Raw genomic sequence first — 22207 nt, forward strand, 5'->3', positions numbered from 1 at the left:
TGAAATTTTTTCTCGACAATAAACAAAATTTATTTATTTAAACTCTATTATCCGTAATTAACTCTACTATCCGTAATATGAGAACAGGAAAGAAGAAAATTTAACTACTAAAAAATACAAAATCAGCACTCAAAAATAAAGAAAATATTTTAAAAATGTATGCTAGCAAAACTAGTTAAATAAATTTTGTCATTTCAAACGTCAGTTTTCCCGTTTGTAAACCAATTCTAAACAATTTATGAAAAAATTAGTTTAGTACCACAGATTTAAAACTATTTAAAAAGTTAACCTAGAATTATAACAGAAGGAAGCAGTCGGAAGCTTATGTCAAATCCTACGTTTTTGTTGTTGTTTTTTTTTTTTTTTGAATTTTTGATTAGTTTTTATCCGTCGACTGCGGTTGGAAGCGCTGTTCTCCTCCGTTGAATCGGACGTTTCAGTCAATAGTTCTACCTTTAAGCCCAGGGATATCATCGGGCTTAACAACTAAGCCCAAGGGGCTAAGGTTTTGCTGCATTTAACATGTAAATTGCTTAGCCCTGACTGCGCTTTTTTTTTCCAGCTCCTTAAAGTTCAAAATACTCGTAATAAATCTTGTGATATTGTAATGTATGTTCAAACAAAAATATGAATTGTTACGTTTATGGAATAATTTTTTAATTGTTTTCTTTTTTTTTTTAATAAATTTTTTAATAAAAACTTAAAAACATATAAATTTTTTCTTCAAAAAAAAAAGTTCTATTATCCGGGATTTTCGATTATCCGTAATGGGCTCGGTCCCGACCATCCCGGTTAATCGAGTTTCAACTGTAGTTAACAATAAAATACTTTATTACATTTCATTAAAATCGTTTCTGTCGTCTACGAGAAAAGGAACTATTTAAAAATAACTAAAAGGTTGATCTTGAATATGTAAAATACGAGCAAACGCAAATAATAATTATTATTTTATCAAAATTGTACTAGTCTTTTTTTAAAATAATAATCTTTTTAAAAATTAATGGCAGATGACTACATTTGTTGTTTTTGGGCTTAAAAATTAATTCCAAAGAAGAGTCTTAAAAACCCGCAGGTTCGAAGTAAGCCGAACTATCCATATATACAGACAGACTCAATTCCTATTTAATGTTTGATTGCTACCTCGATGTTTGTCTATACATTAGTATTTATATCGCAGGTAAAAATGAAACGTATACGCCACAGTGACCTTTTTTTTTTTTAAATTAAAACATTAACCACGCTTGTTTGGAGCTGGCGATGTCTTTTCAAAAGGATTCATATTTATGTTATGTGTAGATAATATAATATTACTTGATTGTTGTTTTCATCTACTCATGACCACCTTTAAGGAAACGCATCTATGATTTCAAAGATCAAAGTATAATTCAATCAAAATAAAATTAACATTTAATGTTTTTTTTTTAATTTTTTTTATTTCAATGATTTATTATCATCATTAAAATCGTTTTAATTAACAAATAAAAATCTTGTTAAAAAATAAACAAAGATTTATGATTCTAAAATTATTTTTCATGATTCACGTTTCAAAATACAAAGAGATCTATTATTTATTATTTCGAAAATATTTTTATAATGGTTTGAATTTCTTTAAGGGCAGAATTCAGAGTCGTTATCAAGTAAAATTTTTTCCCAAGCACAAGTCTGAGATGAATTTTCTGAGTGTTTGCACAAGCATTTACTTCAAAATCTCCTCATTTGGTATTCATAAAATTAAAGAAACCTTTAGGTTTTCTTAAGGTTTAGTGAAAACTGGAAAGAAGGACCAAATCACAGAAAACTTTGAAAGTCCATATCTCAGTTAAATTAACATACATAAATCCCTATGTGACAGTTTACGCAGAGGAAAAAGTAGGGAATAAGAGTTTATGTTTAACATAAATTATTTAAGTTTCGATTCAGCAAATGGCCCTTAAAGACATAAAATTATGCTTTTTTGCCGTTAACCGTAAAGTAATAAGAACTTTCCAAAAATTAACAATGATATGGCTAAAGATTTACTAACATTTTTTAAACATAGAATTGATTCTACAATCAATTAATCAATCAAATTAGCTACAGAGCTAATTTTACAGATTTCTCAACAATAGACTATGTCTTAATCGTATGAAGCTCTTAGAAAACCAACCTAAGATTATTCATACTATCCCCTTTCAATTCATGATCAAGGACTTGATTGAAAGTTTTTTTTTTAATGTATTTCAAATGTTTTAAATATGAGTTTAGCACGTTTGTTCATTTGTTTTTGTTATAATTGCTCTTAATATTCTTATACGTTTAATAAAAAATAAAAATTTAAATTAAAAAATTCTATTTTTCTATAAAATTAGAACTCAATTTAATGAAATTTCATCGATTCATTGAATTTTTTTTTCAATCAGGTCCTTGTTCACTTACGTTCTTAAGAGAAAAAAAAAAATTAAATTAAGTTAATTAGCTTCAAGCATAAGCTTTACAAAAACTTATAAAAAAAAAAAAAAATCAAAATAACATTTATACTGACATAACTCTAGCTTTGCCAAATGTGTTTATTAATCTAGAACTTCATTATGAACACTATATAACAAGAAGAATAATAATATTTTCCACAAATTAAAATTGTTTTTTTTTTTTTTTTTTTAATAGCTACAAGTCCCGTAAATCATCATCATCAATCATTCACAGAAAAATCAAATGTTTACTGATTTTTTTTTTTTTTAATAAAAAATTAATTTATGTATAATTTTTAATCAAATATTGTATAAGATATTTAAAAGTGCACAGAGATATTGAAAACTTTTTCTCACATTTAAATAAAGATTTTTTTTTTTGTTTTTTTTTGGGTTTAAAGTTTAAACGATGGTTTTATTTTATAGTTCGCCGATGCCACACTTGAAAAACAAATTTAAAATGTTTCTTTTTTATCTTTTGTTAAAATTTATCAAAAAAAAAAAGAGAAAAGAAGAAGGATATAAGTCAATTAATATAAAGACCATTTATATTATTTGGTAAAAAAATATTTTTATTTAAATTTTTGTTTGGTTTTTTTTTTTTTTTTTTAAGATTAGATATTAGATTTATTATTAAAGAAAAAATTTCCAATAAAAATTAATATATTTTTTTTTCTTTTTATATTTTTTTTTTCTGATTTCATGTATCTTTAGTTTCCTTTACAACAACAAGTAACACGAAAAATAAAACACTTATTAAATGGTAGCTAAAATTTTCCATTAACTTCAAAATTAATAATGTTTATTAATTAATAAAAAATATATATTCATTTTGAATATTCAATGAATTGTTTACATTTGGACATGCATTTTGTTAAATAAAATAATAATATAGCCAATATAACATGCAGAAACAAAAAAAAAAAAACATTTTTAAAATTCTGTCGGTTTTAAACGTTTGCTTGTATTAGCCGCGCTGAGTTAACTGTTACTGATACCGGTTTATAGTTAAAAAAAAAAAAAAATCAACATGCTTTTTAAAATAATAATTGTGTCAGTAAACATGCATTCCGTTTTGAATTTAAGGTTTTTAGGTATTCGTAGAAATTTTGTTAAGAAAATGATCCAAAGGAAAAAGTTTATATTTTTATGGACCATCATTCATTTTCAAAAACTAGTTGGTATTCAGTTGATCGATATGTCAAATTCGTGAAAACTTCCGAATAAAAAATAAAAATAAAAATTCGTTTATCTTAACACCACGTAAAACCGTAAAATTAGAACTTTGGTTGGTTAGGTTAGATAGAAGAAGCTAGGGCCTTTAAGACTAAATATTTTATTGCAGTTTTTTTTTCAAATCTATTATTATTGATTTTACTTTTAACCCTCTGTCGGCACACGGGTGCGAATTTGGCAGGACAAAAATAAAAAGTGGTCAGAAAAAAGTTTCTTTATAAGGGTGAAATTATTTTTTTTTGGAATTGCGAATACAATATTCGAATTCCTGGGAAAATTCTACATTAATTTCATATATGATTCTCTATAAAATAGTGAGACCGAAAAAAGTTCCAGCGACATGAAAAAGTATAAACCAAATTCGCAAAAAAAGAGGTGTGCCTACAGAGGGTTAAGATACCTTCCACAAAAGCTTCTTGAAACTTTCGTTAAGACTTTTTAAAGAGCTAGCAGCTCGTTCTGCTTTTGCCATATACAGATCCTTTATCGAAACTTCAATGTAGTTAAAAAGCTGCTTGGGTTTTATGCTATAAATGTAACTTGGTAATTAGTACACAATGTTATATGAACAAAACTCTTGAAGAAGAATGATTGTAGCGCAATAAAGTTAATAAATTAGTATTATAGGAACGTTTTGCTTCTTTCTACTACAACCAAATAGTCTCATTTTTGTCCTACCTCAAAGGACAAAAATTTTCTTTTCATTTTCAAGGACTATGTAGATATAATTTTTAAGAACTGATATGCAGATGATATGGTAAAAGGAAAAGGCGCTCAGTTGAATTAACATTGGACAACGGATATGGGCTACTCCAAAAAGTGTGTCGGTATACTTTCATCTTCAGATTTACAGGTCCATTAGGAGCCATGAACAGTTCCACTGTCCAAAGTCTCATAAAATTCCCTTATTGGCTTTTTTACGCTGCGTTTAAAGAAAAGAACCAATTTTATGTGTGCAAATGGAGACAACTATATGCGATCAACAATGTATCAAGAATTTTTAAATTTCCCAAAATTAAATAGTTTTCAAAGAGTAACTTTTTACCTTTTTACTGGTAGATGGAATGTGAAAAATGCTCTAAAGTTCGACAACATTTTGAAGTGTCCCCTGTATGTGTTTGGCTTTTTCTTATTGATAACTGCTTTAAAAACAGCCCTTAAAAAGATTCCATGTAGATACAAAAAATTGTTTTAAGAAATCATTAACTTTTGAACTTGCGAATGATCGGCCTGCCGTTCTTGGAGTCATTGAAGTAACTACCTAGCCTGAAGTTTGGAAACTCCTGCCATCGGAGTAACTGTCTACTGTCTGACCAGGATTGGGATGCACTAATGGAATGACACCAAGACACCCTGCAACAAATTTAAAGCTGCTTGAAGAAGCTTCTTAGACTCAAAAAATCGGATTTCGCGAGGATTGTGCAAAAAAAAAAAAAAAACGCCCGGGTGTTTGAAAATCGTTCGACATGCAATGTTTTTCATGCGGGAATTTTTGTTTAATTCATTGAATATTCAAATCAACTAAAACACGACAATATCATTCCCGTTGAATTCTGTGGCAGATTTTATAATCACTTAAATTAATTATTATAATTTTTTGTTTATATTCCATGCATTTTATTTTTTTTTTTTTTTATATTTAAACCAATTAATTTGTTGTCTCTTTTTTTAGTAAATACTTTTTGTTTTTGGACATTCACTTGTTTTTTAAGATAAATTCCACAGAATTCAATAATCGATTGTCTTTTTATTTTCACTTGACTAAGAAGAACGCTATCATTAAAAAATAAAATTGAAAAAAAAAAAAATTAATAAATAAAATTAAAATTTAACATTCCGTTATCTTAACAATGAATTCACTTAGTTTCACATAATATTAATTTGCATGATACTTGATTTGTTTTTTTAATTAATTTAATTTTTTGTTTTAATTTTAATGTTTTTTTTTTTAATTTAGGAAAATAATAGAATATCATGTATGGGCACCTTAAAACCATCATAGGTCCAACTTCCTAATTTTAAGATGCACGTCTGTACATCATATGGAAAATATTCAACATCGATTGAACAGGATGACTTATAGACGGCTGGTGGTTGCCATATAACCAAACCATTACTATAGACTGTTGCTTTTGTCATAAGTGTTACTTCATAATGACCATCAGCACTGTAAAAATATTTGTGGTTGTTTTGTTTTTACAATTTCCTTAATTTTTTTTTAACTTTTTTTTTTTTTTTTTGAAATAACACTTTTTTTAACTTAAAAAAATTTGATCAAAATTAAGAAAATAATGAATTAAAAAAAATATTTTTTTTGTTCGATGAAGAGTTTTTATATTTTAGTTTTTTTTTTGTGTGAACAGCTGAGTAAAATAATTAATTATTTTTTTTTTTGTAATTAAAAATTTAAAATGTTTTGTTTATTGATTTTGTTCAACGATCATGTTGGACAAATTTTATAAAATAAGGTATTTAAAAATTTCAAGGGGCTTTTTTTAACAAAATTAAAAAAAAAAAATTAATAGAATTACGTTATATGCAGCTGATTGATTTTTGGAATAAAACAACTTATATCAATAGAAGCAAGAATTCGGCTCAAACTAGTGGAAGGTAAGTTATGGTTTTCAAATTTCAAGTTATTATTTTATACGGTAGGAATTTGCTAGGTATTGTAGTTCACAGTATTCATTGTTTTTTTTTCTAAACTTTTTTCTCCATTTTAAACTTTGAAATCGATTATTTCAAAAACGATTTTTTGAAATAAATTGAGTTAAAAATTGGTATTAAACTTACATTTTGGTTTACTAAAGAAAAGAATATTATTTTGTATTGATAATAATCGATAAAAATATAAAAAAACAGGTAAAATTTAGTTTTTAAAATTTTATTTTTGAAAAAAGTATCAATCAAGTCTATAAGTTGTTTTTTAATAATTTTTCTTTGGATTTTAAGCAATTTTTTTTAGAAAATGGGGGAGGTAGACCCCCTTCGCATAGTAAAAAATTAATGTATTAAACCTCTCTACTCTGCCCCAATTTTGTTTTCAATGATTTAACGTTGATTTGTTGTCCTTTTTTTTGCTTCAAAGTTTGTGAATAAAAGAGAGAAAAACTGAATTTATTTGAATTTTCTTGATTATTGGTATAAGTTGTTTTAATTGCTACATGTTACGTAATTATACAGAATGATGAATTTATTCAAACTTTTATTTTTAATTTAATGCTTTCAGTTTATTTTAAATTTTCAACAAAGTATAAATTAGAAAAAATCAACTTTAAAAATTGCTCTACAATCTTAAAACAAAAAATAATTAAATACTTAATATAAAAAAAAATATAAAATTAATTAATTTATTCAAAATCCTAGTTTTCGATTGTTATTTAAAATTAAATTCAAGTGTTTTTTGTTTGAGTACCAAGCTGTATAAATGTATGGTTTTGTGTTTAAAAATAAAGTTGAAATAAAATAAAAAAGAGTTATGAGAGTTCTTATAAGTTTATAATAGGTCTAAATTCTTCTAATGTGTGTGTATGGTTTGTTTTTTTTTTTTAAATGTTTAAATTTTTGTTTGTTTTGTATTTTTGTTGTTTGTTTACCAACGTCACACATTCACTCGCAAGAAAAGATTCTCTAATAAATCTACTATTTGTTTTAGTTGATTTTTGTTAGTAGTATTAGTAGCATATACATAGGTAAAGAAGAAATTGTTTATTATTATATATATATATACAAAATATTTGGTTAGTAAGGACTAATATATTATTTACCATCACACAGTTGAAAAGAGGGTCAAAGGGTTAGGGTATTTGTTATTGTATTATCTTTGTATCTTTTTATTGCGGAAAAATAAATATCAATATCTAAGTATAACCTAAGACCCACAGAGTTGGGGTATTTTTATGGAGTATTAATTTTTTTTTTTAATTTATTTAAATCTAAAAAGAACTGTAAGTTATGAAGTAAATTTTTACTTTTTTATAAAAAAGGTTTAATTTTAAATCACAGTTCCTTGAGATGAGTTTTTTTTTTTTTTTTAAATTGATTTATTAATACCTGAACTATTATTTTTTATTTAGAATTTCAAAAAATAAATTGAAATAAATTATTTTTTTTTTTTAATTTAATAAAAATAAATTAAAAGTTGTTTTTTTTTTTATTTAAAATAGAATAAACAAATTTTGAAGGTCGAAAGCTTTTGTTAAATGATTAAAATTCGCAAAAATGGATTAATGGATTAAAAACATTTCAAATACAAAGAAGATATTATTATTTAATACAAAAATATGTATATATGGCGCATTTATTTAAGCATTATACTTCTATTGTCAAATTATCAAAAGCTTTTGCCTTGGAAGAAATGAGATGAATCATTAAATTAAAAAAAAACAATATTCAAAAAAATATTTATGTAACGATATGGATATGAGGAGAAACAAAATTATAAATTTTATGTAAGATTTCAAATAGTTATTATTATTTTTTTTCTCAAAATCATTTTTTTTTAACCTTTTTTTAATTTTTTTCAATAGCAATTATAAAAATCTTAAATAAGTAGAATATTTTTTTCAAGCTTCATTTTAATCTAGTCTTTATTTCTTTTTTTTTTTTAATTTTAAGGTACCTAACATTAGATCGTAGATAGTACAATGGAAGAAATTGGCTGCTAACTGCGCATGATTTTATTTATATTTTATTTTATTTTATTTTATTTTATTTTATTTTATTTTATTTATTTTATTTTATTTTATTTTATTTCCTTTATTTTGTCTAAAGGGTCTTATTTTAAATTATTTCTGTATTAGCTAAAACCCTTATTAGAAGAATTTAAAAGCAAAATGAAACGACAAATTCAAGTTTGTTCAAACAAAAGAGTTGAGCAGCGAACTTTCGTTTATAGTTTTTTTATTATTATTTCTTTTTCTTTCTTTTTTATGTTGTGATTTAGTCTAGATTTTCAAATACCATTGTGACTCGCTTCTAAAGCTTCCTTAAATAGGAACTATTATGTGCCAAATAGATACAAAATTTGCTCACACCGTAACTTTATAAATTTATAGAAATACACTGGTAGCAAGAAATTTAATTTGTCGATTGTTGATTATAATCATAGCAAGATCACCTAAAGAAATCTTTTAATTGGTGTTTCTAAACAGTGCTGAATAACAAAAATGCAAGGAATACTGAAACTTTTATTTTTCTTATTTTTAATTACTCAACAAGTGCTTAAGCATGGTATTTTTTTTATTTTTTTTTTTTTTTTCAATTTTCTTAATTTTGATAAATTAGTTTTTAACAACGATTCATCATTTGTTGCTAAGCCGCCTCACTTTTTTAACCTTTTTTCCATTTTGCAATCCAAATAAAAATTTGTTGAAAAACAATACAAAATACAAACTATTTTTGTTTTGCGTTAATGTCCATAATTGGAAAATTTGAGGACATTTTTGAGTTTGAAAAAAAAATTTGGAAACTTTTGCCGAGTACTCTGATTAAAAAAGGATATGCTAAAACCCTATTATTACTGAAAAATAGTGTACTTAAATTTTATATTAATTTCTGGAAAAACATTTTTTGGTTTTTTTCTGGATATCTAAGAGGATTTTTTTGATTTGATTTTGCTCAAACCTCTATCCATTGAAATTGTCCCCTTATTGAATTTATCATGCTGCGGACAAAATTTATTTAGTCGAAATTTCAAAATTACCAAATCAATTTCGTACGGCATTGAAACTCAAACTAAATAGTTTAAAGTCCTAGCAATTTTTACCAGAAACAGACTCTTTTCAAAATTTCGTTTTACAAAATAAAAAATTTGCTCGCATTTCCATAAGCAATATTTTAGAGGTTTGAACGACGAATTCGCTAAGCGTTTCTTTTTGCTTATTTACTTGGCAGTACACAACAAATATTGTTATAATAATTCTCAAATCCAAAAGCAGTATTTAAAAATTTTAAATGTTTTGAAACCAGCCATCTTGTTTTTCCAGCAACTACAATCTATCAAAAGCAACTTCACTGAACTATGAATCAGAATGGTTTTTTTTTTTTCGTTTAGATTTGAGTTTTGTTCACGCTCTTTTTCAGTAAACGCTTACCAATAACCTCCATTGTACTATTCAAAAGATCAATTTTATTTTGTATTTTGACAACTTTTCTAATTTTTGTTTTTTCATACTCTTGTAGTTTTTTTTTTGTCTTACAATTTGGTTTATAAACCTACCTTGAACCCATCATATGTCCAACTGCCAAATTTCAGGACACATGTCTGTTCGTCAAATGGGAAATATTCTACATCTATTTCGCATGATGATTTGTATATAGCTGGCGGTTTCCACTCAACTAATCCTTCAGAATAAATAGTTGCTTTTGTTGCTAGTGTCACTTCGAAGTTACCATCGGCACTAATTATAGTTTATTTATGTTTTTTTTTTTTCATTTTTTAATTGTATTGTTTTTTTTTTTTTAATTTAATATTGAAAATATACTTAAATAATAGAAAATTATAACTTATTATTATAATAATATTATGGAGTTCTCTTTAAAAAAATTAAGGCAGAACTGTAAGAGAGACTGTACTTGGGTTGAAAATGGGTGTTTTTGATGTAGTGAAGAGGATTTGACTGTGTGTGAGTGTGTGTGTTATTGTATGTTTCATATAAATTATCCTATTGGTTAACTCCTTACAAAAAAAAAAATAGCATTCAAACTTTTTTTTCTCCTAAACTGTAATTGTAATTTGTTTTTTTTTTTTTTTTTAAGTAATAATATATTTTTTTTATTTAAGTTTAGTTTTTAAGGAAATTGTTTTCGATTTTTAAATAAAATTTAGCTTCACACTGATATATCGAAATAATTCGAAATAAAACATTTAAAAATTTAGTACATAATGTATAGTAGAGAGATATGAATATATTCAGAGTTAATATTTTTTTTTTTTTTACGAATAAGTAGATTCAAGAATGAGAATTTAAAAATGAAATAAAAATCAAAATATAAATTAAACTTATAAATAGATATTTATATATAATTTATGTATGTAGAGGGGAATTGTCTTTGTTTTTCTTTTTAAGAATTCTCGCAAGAATACACAAAATTGTATTATATTTTTTCGCTGTTTGTATTTTTTTTAGAACTATTTGAGTCGAAATTGTAATTCTGCTTTTTTATTTTTCTTATAAATTGATTTTTTTTTGTTGCAAAAATCATACTTACTTGTTGTATAATACAATATCTGGCCGCCAGATGTGATCGGAGGGTACGTGCAACATGTGAACACCACCGTATTCTTTAGGTTCCCATCTTAGTTTGTAATCGTACCAGGACTACAATTTTGAAATTTTTGATTTCAGAGAGAGTTTAAATTGTGTTTGGTTGATGATAGAGTTAACATACCTGTTCCACCCAAAGATTCGTTGTCATTATTTGATTTTTCAGGTTCTGCAATAAAAGATAAATTGAGAATTTTTTTTTAAGAATTAAGGATTTCAAAGAATGGTGAGACTTCATGAAGAAAGAATTCTTCATCAATAAAAAAGACTTCAAGAAGGGATGCGACTGCATGAGCGAAAAAAAATCTTCATCGAGCAAAAAGGCTTAAAAGTGAGATGCGACTTACTGAGTGAAAAAATTTTTTATCGATTAGAAAGACTTCAAAGTGGGATGCGACTTCATTAAGAAAAAAATTTTCATAGAATAAATAGGCTTCAAAGAGGGATGTCACTTCATGAAGAAAAAAATCTTCGTAGGGTAAAAAGACTTCAAAGTGGGACGCGACTTCATGACGAAAAAAATTCTTTATCGAGCAAAAAGACTTCAAAGAGGGATGCGACTTTATTAAGAAAAAAATTCTTCATAGAGTAAGAAGACTTCAAACAGGCATGCGACTTCATGAAGAAAAAAGTTCTTCATAGAATAAATAGACTTCAAAAAAAGATGCGACTTCATGAAGAAAATAATTCTTAATAGAGTAAAAAGACTTCAAAGAGGAATGCCACTTCATGAAGAAAAAATTCTTCGTAGAGTAAAGACTTCAAACGCGGATGCGACTTCATGAAGGAAAAAATTCTTCATAGAATAAATAGACTTCGAAGAGGGATGCAATTTCATAAAGAAAAAAAATTCTTCATCGAACAGAAAGACTTCAACGAGGGATACGAATTCATGACGAAAAAAATTCTTTACCGAGTAAAAAGACTTCAAAGAGGGATGCGACTTCATGAAGAACAAAATTTTTCATACAATAAATAGACTTTAAAGAGAGATGCGACTTCATGACGAAGACAAATTCTTCATAGAGTAAAAGGACTTCAAAGAGGGATGCGGCTTCATGAAGAAAAACTTCTTCATAGAATAAGGAGACTTCAAAGAAAGATGCAATGTCATGAAGAAAAAAATTTTTCATCGAACAAAAAGACTTCAAAGAGAGATGTGACTTTATGAAGAAAAAAATTCTTCATCGAGCAAAAAGACTTCAAAGACTGATGAAACTTCAGTACCTCTAAAACGCATAATTCAACAGCCAATCAAATAGTAACAATGAACAAAATAAACATTTTGCAAAACAAATCATTACATTTAAACCTATGATAGAAAAAAGTCCAAAGTTAAATCCTTTTTTCTGACTTGAAAAGACAAAAACAATAAAAATTCTCTATTCAAAGTAACCTACAAATTTGAGCGCATAAAACAATCAAAATCTACCCAACCACTGTCACATCATGTCACGTCCAATTGAAAAAAAAAAACTTCCACCAAAGTCCAACTGTAATTCACAAAAAAAACTATGCAAAAAGTTATTCCACCTAGCTTTTATTTGTCTTCTCATTGCTCGCATAATTCTATGAAAAATGATGAACCAATAGAAAATGACAATGGAAAAATATTTTTCCAAAAAAAAGTTTTCAATTTTTCTATTTTTTGTCAAAACTTTCAAATTATTACCTTGAATGGAAAATTTTTAAAACATTGATGCACAAAACTTTGCTAGAATCATCTTCAGTCGGGAGGACACATTGGTGTCCTTTTAAGAAGAAAATTTGTCTCAAAGCTAATTCCAATGGATTCTTATTAATAAATGAAAAGCCAATGAAAGTGTTAGTTAGCACCTAGAGTCATCGTCGGTCGGCCATATTTTCACCCCGGAAGAAGCTCGGCCTCCTAGTCAAAACTGGTTCATAATTATGTCACTTTTAACTTTCTCTCTCTTTTTCCCTGCTGTGTGTCTCTAATTTAATTGAAAAAGTGTCAACTCCTTTCGTTTCAGTGAATAATAATAATAACGAACGAAAATGAATGAAATGAATGAGTGAGCGAGTGAATGAATTGAAAACTAAAAAACAACGGTAAGTAGTGTTCATAAATCCTTGGCATGAATATCAAATGAATCTGTAGTTGTAGCTTAGTTCTATAGTGTATACAAAGTTTTTCTTAGTTTTCTTATGTTAGTGTGATGAATAAAGTTGAGTAGTTTATTCAGTCGTCGTAGTTGTTCGTCCAGGATTCCCAGGGACATTTTATTACAAAAAAAAATTGTATCTTGTTTTTTTTTGTATTTGTATTCAAAGAAAGCTGTCATCCTTTTATGTGACTTCTTTTCTTTTGTATATCTTCAAGTGGTATGTAGAGTGAGAGAGAGAAATTTACAACAACAAAGAACGAAAAAAATGTAAACTCTTTTGACCCTAGGGACATCGTGACAGCTCTTAAAAGGTACTTTTCTCAATTAGAACTGCTCGAGCTCGAGCAGCATTGCGGGTATCCTTTCCACTTGATGTTCCATTTCTCATGAAATTGTGTATATTCCCATACAACACCCACAACTTGTACCGCACCGAACACCGACCGCACCGCACCCCCAACTTTTATGCCCTCATTGCCTGCGGTCGCACCTTTGCTTTTATTTGCTTGTAATCGTTTAGTAAGAGAAAGTCAGCAGCTTGAGTTTTTGCTGTTTGCTTGTCATGTGTGACATTAAAAATGGAACATGACAGTTTAAAACGTTAAATGGCCTTAAGGGACTTGTGAGTTGTGAACAGTTGGTTTTTTTTCCTTCGTCCTTTTTTTTTTTTTTTTTATTTATTTTTGAAATGAAAATTTTTGATGGTCGAGAGATATAAAGGAGTGAAAAAAGGAGGAAAATTGTGTGAATGACTGTGAAACTTGAGGCATTTTGGACATCAGGATGTAAGGATATAGAGTACTTACCACATCAATAAGCTGTGACAATTTCAGCTTTATGCAGACTTTAAGGACATCGGTTGTATTTACCACAGGTCGCACCAATTTGTTGTAATTACTAAGTAGATCGTCATAGAGCCTTTTTGCATCGGGATTGCCCGCCACCGCTCCATGGACCATGAGAGCCGATAGGAGCCATGCTCGTATCGTCTCCCCCGTTGTGGGTGACATTTTCATTTTGAAGACCGTTTGAAGGTTGCTTTGCTATGGTTGATGCAGTTTACCGGCGGGTGGGGTTGACAGAGAGAGAGATAGAAAGTTAGAGAGAAAAAGGAATATTTACTGCTGCATCAACAGAGATTTGTATGCGGTTGTTGAAGATGTGACATTTTTTTGATTTTTTGACTTTTTCCGAGTTCAATGTGAATGAATAATAATTTCGTCCGTTATACTCGTGATGAGTGTGTGTGTGCTAGGATGAGTGTGAAGGGTTTTTTTTTATATTCCTTTTTATTAATGTCTTCTTAGAAGGGCATTGAGATTGAGAGTCTCGTGATAAATAGAAAGATTTTTGTTCTACTGTGTATTCGAAGTTGATTTAGGTCGTCCATCTGAAAAGAAAAAAAAAAGATTTATTTGTTAATTGAAAAGTGTAATTAATTTTGTATTTAAAAATTATTTTTTTTTTTAAATTCACTCAGTTTGTTCATTTTTTTTAAATTACTTTCAGTAGCCTTTTTTATAAAATAAAACTTATTTTTTTTATGAAAATAAACTGGGCTTTAATAAAAAGCACAAAAAATTAATACTCATTAACTTGTTTTTTTGACTAAAATGATATGAAAGTGTAAAAAACAACTTAAAAAACGAAGAAAATTGTGTTTGATGCAAAATTGTGGCGAAACGGTTGTCCTCAGAAAAAAAAGTTTTGAGACAAACTTAAACTGTAGTAAATTCTTGATTGGTTGTAAAAAAAAATCTTTCAAATCAAACGTAGTTTGGCAAAGATAAGGCCAGTTAAAGGACAAGAGAGCAAAAATCATAAAAACCGTGGTAACTCGAAAACAGGACGAAAACGAGAAAATTACCTCTTAAGTTTTTCGACTTAAAATGACCTCAGGAATCCATGGTATTCATTTGGGGCGGTGACTGTGGGACACCCTGTATTTCTTAATACTTTACTTTACTATAAACGAAAGAGCTGAGCAGCGAACTTTATTTTTTTAAGTCTTTAATTAATTTTCTTGTAAGATATCAAACAAGATTTCTTTCAACAACGTATGTACATATTTTCTTGTTTTTTTTTTTCACAGAGTGACTGTGAAAGTGACCTTGAAAAGCACACGATAAATTGTACCTATAAAAAAATGGTTAAGAGGCCTCCGGACAGAATTTTGAGAAAAACGAGAAATTTGGAAAATTTCTGCACAGTTTGTCAGGTCCACAAAACACTTATTGCAAAAAACTAATTTGCTAAAGAAAGATTGACATTTAATCTAAAATATGGTCTAGCCACATTTTTATTTTTTTAATTTTGTTCATACCTTATTTTAATATTTCAGTAACAGTTTTTGCAAAATAGTCCAAAACAACATTTTTCTTGAATAGTTTAAGAGAAACTGAAGTGGAAAACACATATGATATATATGTCAATTTAAAGGTAATGAATAAAATTAGATTATGGTCTGAGCGGATTTTTCATTTTTGGCCCTATTTTTGAATAATCATTTCATGAAAAACTCATTTTGTAATGCATTTTGAAATGTGTAGTTATATGAAAAAAGCAATATAATTTTCCCCAAATGAAAAAAAACCTTCTTTAATTGATCCAACAAAAAAAATTAATCAAAGAGCTACTTATTATTGCAAAATAACACAATTAATAAAACTCTATTTTTTTTAATCAAAAAGTCGTTACTTTCTGTTACCGGCTGATTTTAGTTCATCGATTTACCATCAGGGTCATCAATTTTTGCGTAGTGTTTTTTCTTTTTGTTATACACAAATCCATTTTTGAAAAAAAAAAAACTTTTTAAGTAATAACCCCAAGAAAACAACAAGAAAAAAACTTATTTTGTTTGTAGTTTTCCCATAAATTTTGCAAAAATTCCAAAAAATCTGCAAAGAAAATCAATTTCTTAAAAGATGCGAATATGTCCAGGAAAAAATTAAAAACGTGAAAATATGGAAGTACACTCACAACGCACAAACAATTTTGTCAAAAAAAAACTACCTATTTTTCGAGTTTTCGGTGGAGTAGTTTTGTTTTGAATAGAAGTATCGAGTGTTTTTGTTATTGATTTTATCCTTCAACTTCACTCACTTTAACTTATTGCCATCTTGGTGTTTAAATTCTTAATTGGAAAACTAGCTACATAACATAGAAAAAAAAAAACATACGAATTGTATGTTGTGTTGATTTAGTTTCTCCAACATCCACTTCATTGCACAAAGTATTTTCTTCTTCTTAAAAAAAATTCCGTCACCCAAATATTATCCTGTTTTGCAATAAACTATATTCAAACTAATATAAAAGTTTTCTTTGGTACTATAACAGACCGGTTATTGGTATACGTATATCGTTGTCATATCTTTTCTTCTTTGTTTTTCTATTTCGAAGGAAAATATTGCACCTCAACGTTTTCTTATTTCTGTAACAGATTCCAAGTAGGTACCCATATATATGTCATCCTTTGTAAGTTAACGCCTTCTAGAAGCTCCTTTTCTACAAACTTCCTTATAACAAAGTAAAAAAATTCAATTTTGTGAATATTTTCATGTCCTTACTTTTTTTGGGAAAAGTGTTAAAAATAACAAAATAAAAAACAGAAAATTGTTTTTATTTGCAAGCGAAACGTGAAAATAAAACCGAATAAGTTTCCAATAAAATCTATTTCCAGGAACTTCCGTGTCAAGTCGATACTTTTTTTTTTCCTTGTGCTGTTTAGTTTTTATTATTTTTTTTTTTCTTGAAAAGGAAGTCATAGTAATTGGAGAAAAAGTCGTCCTTTTGAAGAGAAGAGATTCTATTTCGCAGGTGGTAGATGTTTTATTTTATTTTTTTTTTTTATTGTTTATTTGTATTTTATGTTGAATTTTGTAATTTCGTGAAGGGAATTCCGACATTTAATTTTGGAATTTCAATTGAATTGAAAGAAATGTAGAAGAAAAAGATATGTACCGTGGGTGTTTTTTGGTTTGAAATAGTGTCAACATGTTTCAAGGATCGAGATTTTAACTTTACATAACTTGATTTCAGGACGAATTTTCCACAAAATTAAATTTCTTTTGTCGGTCATTTGTGGGCTTTAAGTTTATTTAGGGATAAACAAATTTAAAGCATGTAGAAAATCAATAGACTCATATCGATATCCAAGAGTTAAACGCCTGGTAAACACCCTTATAAAACTCAAAACCCTTGAATTGATCCACTCAATTTAATTGCATCATAAAACTTTGATGTTTCCTTTTTAATTTCATTGAAACCTGCCACACTTCATGCATATACCTCCTATCCTCATTATAACATCCTCTTCAGACATTAAGATTAAATTGATGGAATTGCATACAACACCCACACACACAAACTGGCAGGATGTAAACCCCAAAATTTAACTCAAGACGAGACATTATTTTAATATAGCATAATACCCACTTTATGATTAAATTTTATGAGGCATAACTCGAGTACTTATACTTACCTATAACAAATATGAGTGTTGAGTATGTTTGTATATACTAGGATCTGGAAAATGGGAATGTATGAAATTATAACCAGGTAAACGGTTTGTGTATATTATGTAGGACCTATGACAACTGTCGTCCTTGGTATACTAAATACTCAATGTTCTGGTCAATTCCTTTGCCGCGGCACATACCCCCGAGGGCGTGCTTCAGCAAAACACAGCAATTTATACTGGTGAACTTTGTGCCCGTGGAAACCAATGAACGTGGTAGTTATTATGCCTTAAAATGTAAACATTGCCTTTTATTGTAATCATAATGATAATTATCATAAAAATTAATTGCTTCTGTGGGATAGAATGGCAGGAAAGGATTTAATAATGCTTTTTTCTTTCTCTTTCTGTCTCTGGGAGAGTTGAAGGATCATGAATATTACTTTATTATGTTTGGAATTATTATTTTTTAAATGATTATACATTTAGGGACATGACAGGGTTGTATTTATTACAACAATTTAAGGCCCGTTTTGAAAACAACAGAAGTTAAATCCTGTGGTTGGAGAAAATTTGGTGAATAGATTTAAAGCTATAAAATGTTAGGAATATTATCTTGCTCATACCATTTGCAAAAGATGCATAGGTTAAGTATAGGGCTGTAAAAGTAACGACAAAATGAGTACCCGCATGTATACGTTGCTTTTGATACTAGTACCCGCATCAATAATATCGTTACTCGTTACTTTCGTATGTTTCGCATTTTTCGCATATTTCGTATGTTTCGTGTGTTTTGCATGGTTCGTTACTTTCGCATGCTTCGTGCGTTTCGTACATTTCGTATATTTCATGTATTTTATACGTTTCGTATGTTTGGTATTTTAAGTATGTTTCGTACATTGGTATAAGGGTGTAAAAATTTTTTTTTTTTTTTAAACCAAAAACAATTTCCATAATCTAAGCTAAATTTTAAGGTCATAAAAATCAAAATTAGTTGCGGCATTCTCATGTAATCAAAATTAGTTGCGGCATTCTCATGTAATAAGAGTTTAAAGGTAGCTATATTGAATTTTTTTTGTTTTTTTTTTTAATCAAACGTGGAAACTTTTTTGATTTTTGTCCAAATTTTTCGACAAAACTTTGGTTATTTTTTGTTTATATTCGTTCAGTAATCTGTTCAGTAATCAGTACAACTCGCAGATCTCGAAATATTAACACTTCAATACAACCATGTCGAACAATTTTTCATTTATTTTTTCTATTGAGAGTCATTTTCAAACCGCGTTTTCTCTGCTTTTTTTTTATGTTGAAAATTTTGCACCGAAAATAAAGTAATTTTTTGAAAAACCAAAAAACTTTTGTACATTCTTAAGCTAAATATCAATACCATTAACACCAAGGCCATAAACAGATTGGTTGCGTCGTGGGAATTAGTAATGATGAAACGCAAACAAATGTTACTAGCAACTATGATATGAGCAACTATGATACGAGTATAACGATGTTACGAATTCAAATGCCCCGAATTCAAATGCGACGAATTGTATGGAGGCTTTTTTTTCGTGTTGTATTCGATCTGGCAACAATAAGAGGAACGTTGTGAAATAATGATAATAATGGAACATAAGAGATGTTAGCTGATTGGTCAAACATTAGTATATAAGCCAAACAGAAGGTGGGGTTGGTTGAAATTTTTTTGTAAGGTCTCAAAGAATTATGAAGTCGTTGTCGGTGCAAAGGAAAAATGAAAAAATGATAGAGAAGCAAAAGAAATAAAATTGGAGGGGTGATTGCCATTGCATGTACATATGCTTGAAAGTAAGAAAGCTGGAACATTATAAACGTAAAGGCAAAAACAATGTAAGTAGGTTTGAGCATCTTGCAGACCTTTTAGAACAAGTTTTGGTCTTGTAAGGAGTTTTGTTTTTTAGATTTTAATGAAGGGAGGTCCTTACTAGAGCCTGTCGTAGAAGTGTCCGTGCATCTGTTCAGTTAAGGGTCCATTTGTTAGCTACTGTTTTGAAGTTTGATGATTTTTATGTGACTACATTTTTTATGTTTTAGGTTTAGGTTTTAGGTTTAGACTCAAATAATTTTGTTAATATATAAATACCTACATATCGTCGTCGGTGGAAAGCAAAATTGTTCTTAATCCACTTTTTACCATTAATGAGATAATGATGCAGTTTTACTAATTTGAGGGTGCTCTTTCCGAATTTGAAAAGCGTTTTTGTCTAAAAAAATTTCTGAAAGTTAGACCCGAGTATTCTTAATTGTTCTAGGTTCCATCATATTTTGTTCTAAGTCCACTTTTTATTTAAGGAAAGTGCGTAGATAGGTACTTGTATAGGAATTTTTCTATGTTCAATTTTGGTTTTTAGTAAGAAAAATAGAAGTAGGTTTGTAGGGTTTCTTCAAAAGGAAAAAACAAACTTTATAAAAAATATAACTTGAAATACCGACGAGCAAAAAAATATCACTTTCAATCAAATTGAAACTTAAAAATCGCTTTTTAGTGGGGTGGCTTAGCATTAAAAAAGACCTCCATTATGCACTACTTTGTGATAAAAGCGTGAAACTTATATCTTTGGTAGTACTTAATAGAAGAGTTATTTTGAGATATTGGACCAATTTGTATTCCATCCGGTATGGTAGATCCAAAAGTTTTTGTCTGTTGCACCCGCATTGTTGCATTTTATAGTAAAGCTAATGAAACAATTTTATTAATAAAATACATGATTTCGAGGTAATTTCAAATGCCCGATCGAATAAAATCAATACCAAAATGTCTGAACCATCATGGAAAAAGTTATTGCACTCTTTATAAATAGTCATTTACTTAAAGAACAAGAAGTGAAGTGACATGATGGTCGAGACATTTTGGTATTGATTTTTTTCGATCGGGCGTTACAAAACACCTCGAAATCATGTATCATTTTACTAAAAATGTTTCATTGTCTATACTATGATATGCCACAAATCGAGTGCAACACAGAAAAAGTATTGTATCTACCCTTCCGGATGGAATACAAGGTGGCCCAATATCTCAAAATAACAAAATAACGATTGAACTATTTTTTAACGCTAAGCCTCATACATAAGTTTTATGTTTGACTTCGTTCTACATAAAATGCTTCAAAAGCCAAGTTTAGCTATATGAGCAAATACGTGCGACACTTTCGTGCATTGTACTTATAATTATAATTACATATGCAGAACCTTCTCGTCAGGAGGCTATTGAGCCACTAAAAAAAAAAAACAAATATAAGAAACAAAATCTTCACATTTCAGTTGTTTTGGTTTGGTGGGGGGTTACTTATAAATTTTTATTTAGTCAAAGTAACCACCAATCAAAATTTTTTAAAATGACCAGCCAATAGAAATTGCTTTTCAAATATATACTTAACCTACCTATTTAAAAATTTTCGCAACTACAAAAAAAAAATTCAAATTTCCTATTGGCTATTGCTTTGATAAATAAATTACAAAAATGAAACTGCCCCCACCAAATTGAAACGACTGAAAGTGAAATGCAAATTTGTGTTTTTTTTTTTAGTGGGTCTCTGACCTCCTAAGCAGAGGGTGGTGTAGTTTGTATTACTCTTCTTCTATATTTTTAGCAGATATATATAATATAGATGAAAGATATCTTCATTTATGTGGTCGTATTAGTCTAGGTGGTAAAGGTGATTGCCTCCCACTCTCACTGTTTTGGGTTCGCATCCCAAAAGTTACATATGTTTTTTTTTTAATTTTTAATTTTTTTTTTTTTATTTTAAATTTCAAAAAATATTGCAATATAGCATATGCCATATGAATTTAAAATGATTTTTTTTTTTAAGAAAACCTTGAAAAATTTAAACGCGCAGTCTAATTTTCAAATGCTCAGAATGATCTTCAAAAATTTTTCAGCTTCCAACGTCTAGGTATTCAAAAGAATTTTTGGGTACACTCAGGTGTATACGTACTTATTTTTATTATAATATATATTTATAATAAAACAGAACACCGTTATTATTATGTTTTTGAATCTAGTCAATAGAGCATCTAAACAAATGAGCCACGTCCCATACAAAAGTGTTCTAAAAAACGAAAAATGCATTGCGTCATGGGTGAAAACTGGTGATGGAATAGCCCAACTGAACTTCCAACACAGTTTTGTAATGTTTTTGAAACAATTTTATCGAACGTCTAGTCAAAATGTATACTTTTATGAATTTTATTACATACATTTTTGAAAATAAAATGCACCAATGCACTTTCCCTGCACGAGATACAGACTTGTGCCCATACAAAAAAATAATACACTCATCGAGACCTTTCATTTGATGTATGACTCAATGTGTTACACCGATGGGCCAAAATGCCCACTCTCCTTTATATATGAGTGTAAAATTAAGTGACACTTAATTTTTTAAAAACTTTTTACCTTAAATCTTATGAAAAGTAGGTATGGACTTTGAAAATTTAACAATTATCAATTGATATTCAATTAAAAAATCCAGTTTACGGACGATGATTTTACGTGATAACGTCGTCAGAAAACAGATTGTGTTCTTTTTTTTTAAATGAGTCAATTGAAGTGTTTACTTATTTCAAACAATCATAATTTACAAGAAAAAGCTTAAAAAAAAATACCTTTTTATTTTCTCAATCTATTATTTTTTTTAT

General features: G+C 28.2%; 1 protein-coding gene across 6 annotated transcripts in view; it reads right to left on the reverse strand.

The window, feature by feature from the left end:
* The window catches only part of LOC129916700 (acetylcholine receptor subunit alpha-like), a 206406-nt gene that overhangs the window by 76747 nt on the left and 107452 nt on the right, over nucleotides 1-22207 (reverse strand). For 4 of the 6 annotated variants that reach the window (XM_055996806.1, XM_055996805.1, XM_055996803.1 and 1 more), the window contains exons 3-6: nucleotides 13887-14470; nucleotides 11076-11120; nucleotides 10896-11005; nucleotides 9904-10084 (exon numbers count right to left, since the gene is read on the reverse strand). In XM_055996806.1, coding sequence (XP_055852781.1) covers nucleotides 9904-10084; nucleotides 10896-11005; nucleotides 11076-11120; nucleotides 13887-14096 — 546 coding nt within the window. In that variant the 5' untranslated portion in view covers nucleotides 14097-14470. Of the gene's footprint in view, nucleotides 1-5669; nucleotides 5851-9903; nucleotides 10085-10895; nucleotides 11006-11075; nucleotides 11121-13886; nucleotides 14471-22207 lie in introns of all 6 variants that reach the window. The other 2 variants (XM_055996804.1, XM_055996802.1) reach the window with 1 other exon arrangement.

The sequence above is a fragment of the Episyrphus balteatus genome, chromosome 3 (genome assembly GCF_945859705.1).
Source record: "Episyrphus balteatus chromosome 3, idEpiBalt1.1, whole genome shotgun sequence".
Lineage (NCBI taxonomy): Eukaryota > Metazoa > Arthropoda > Insecta > Diptera > Syrphidae > Episyrphus > Episyrphus balteatus.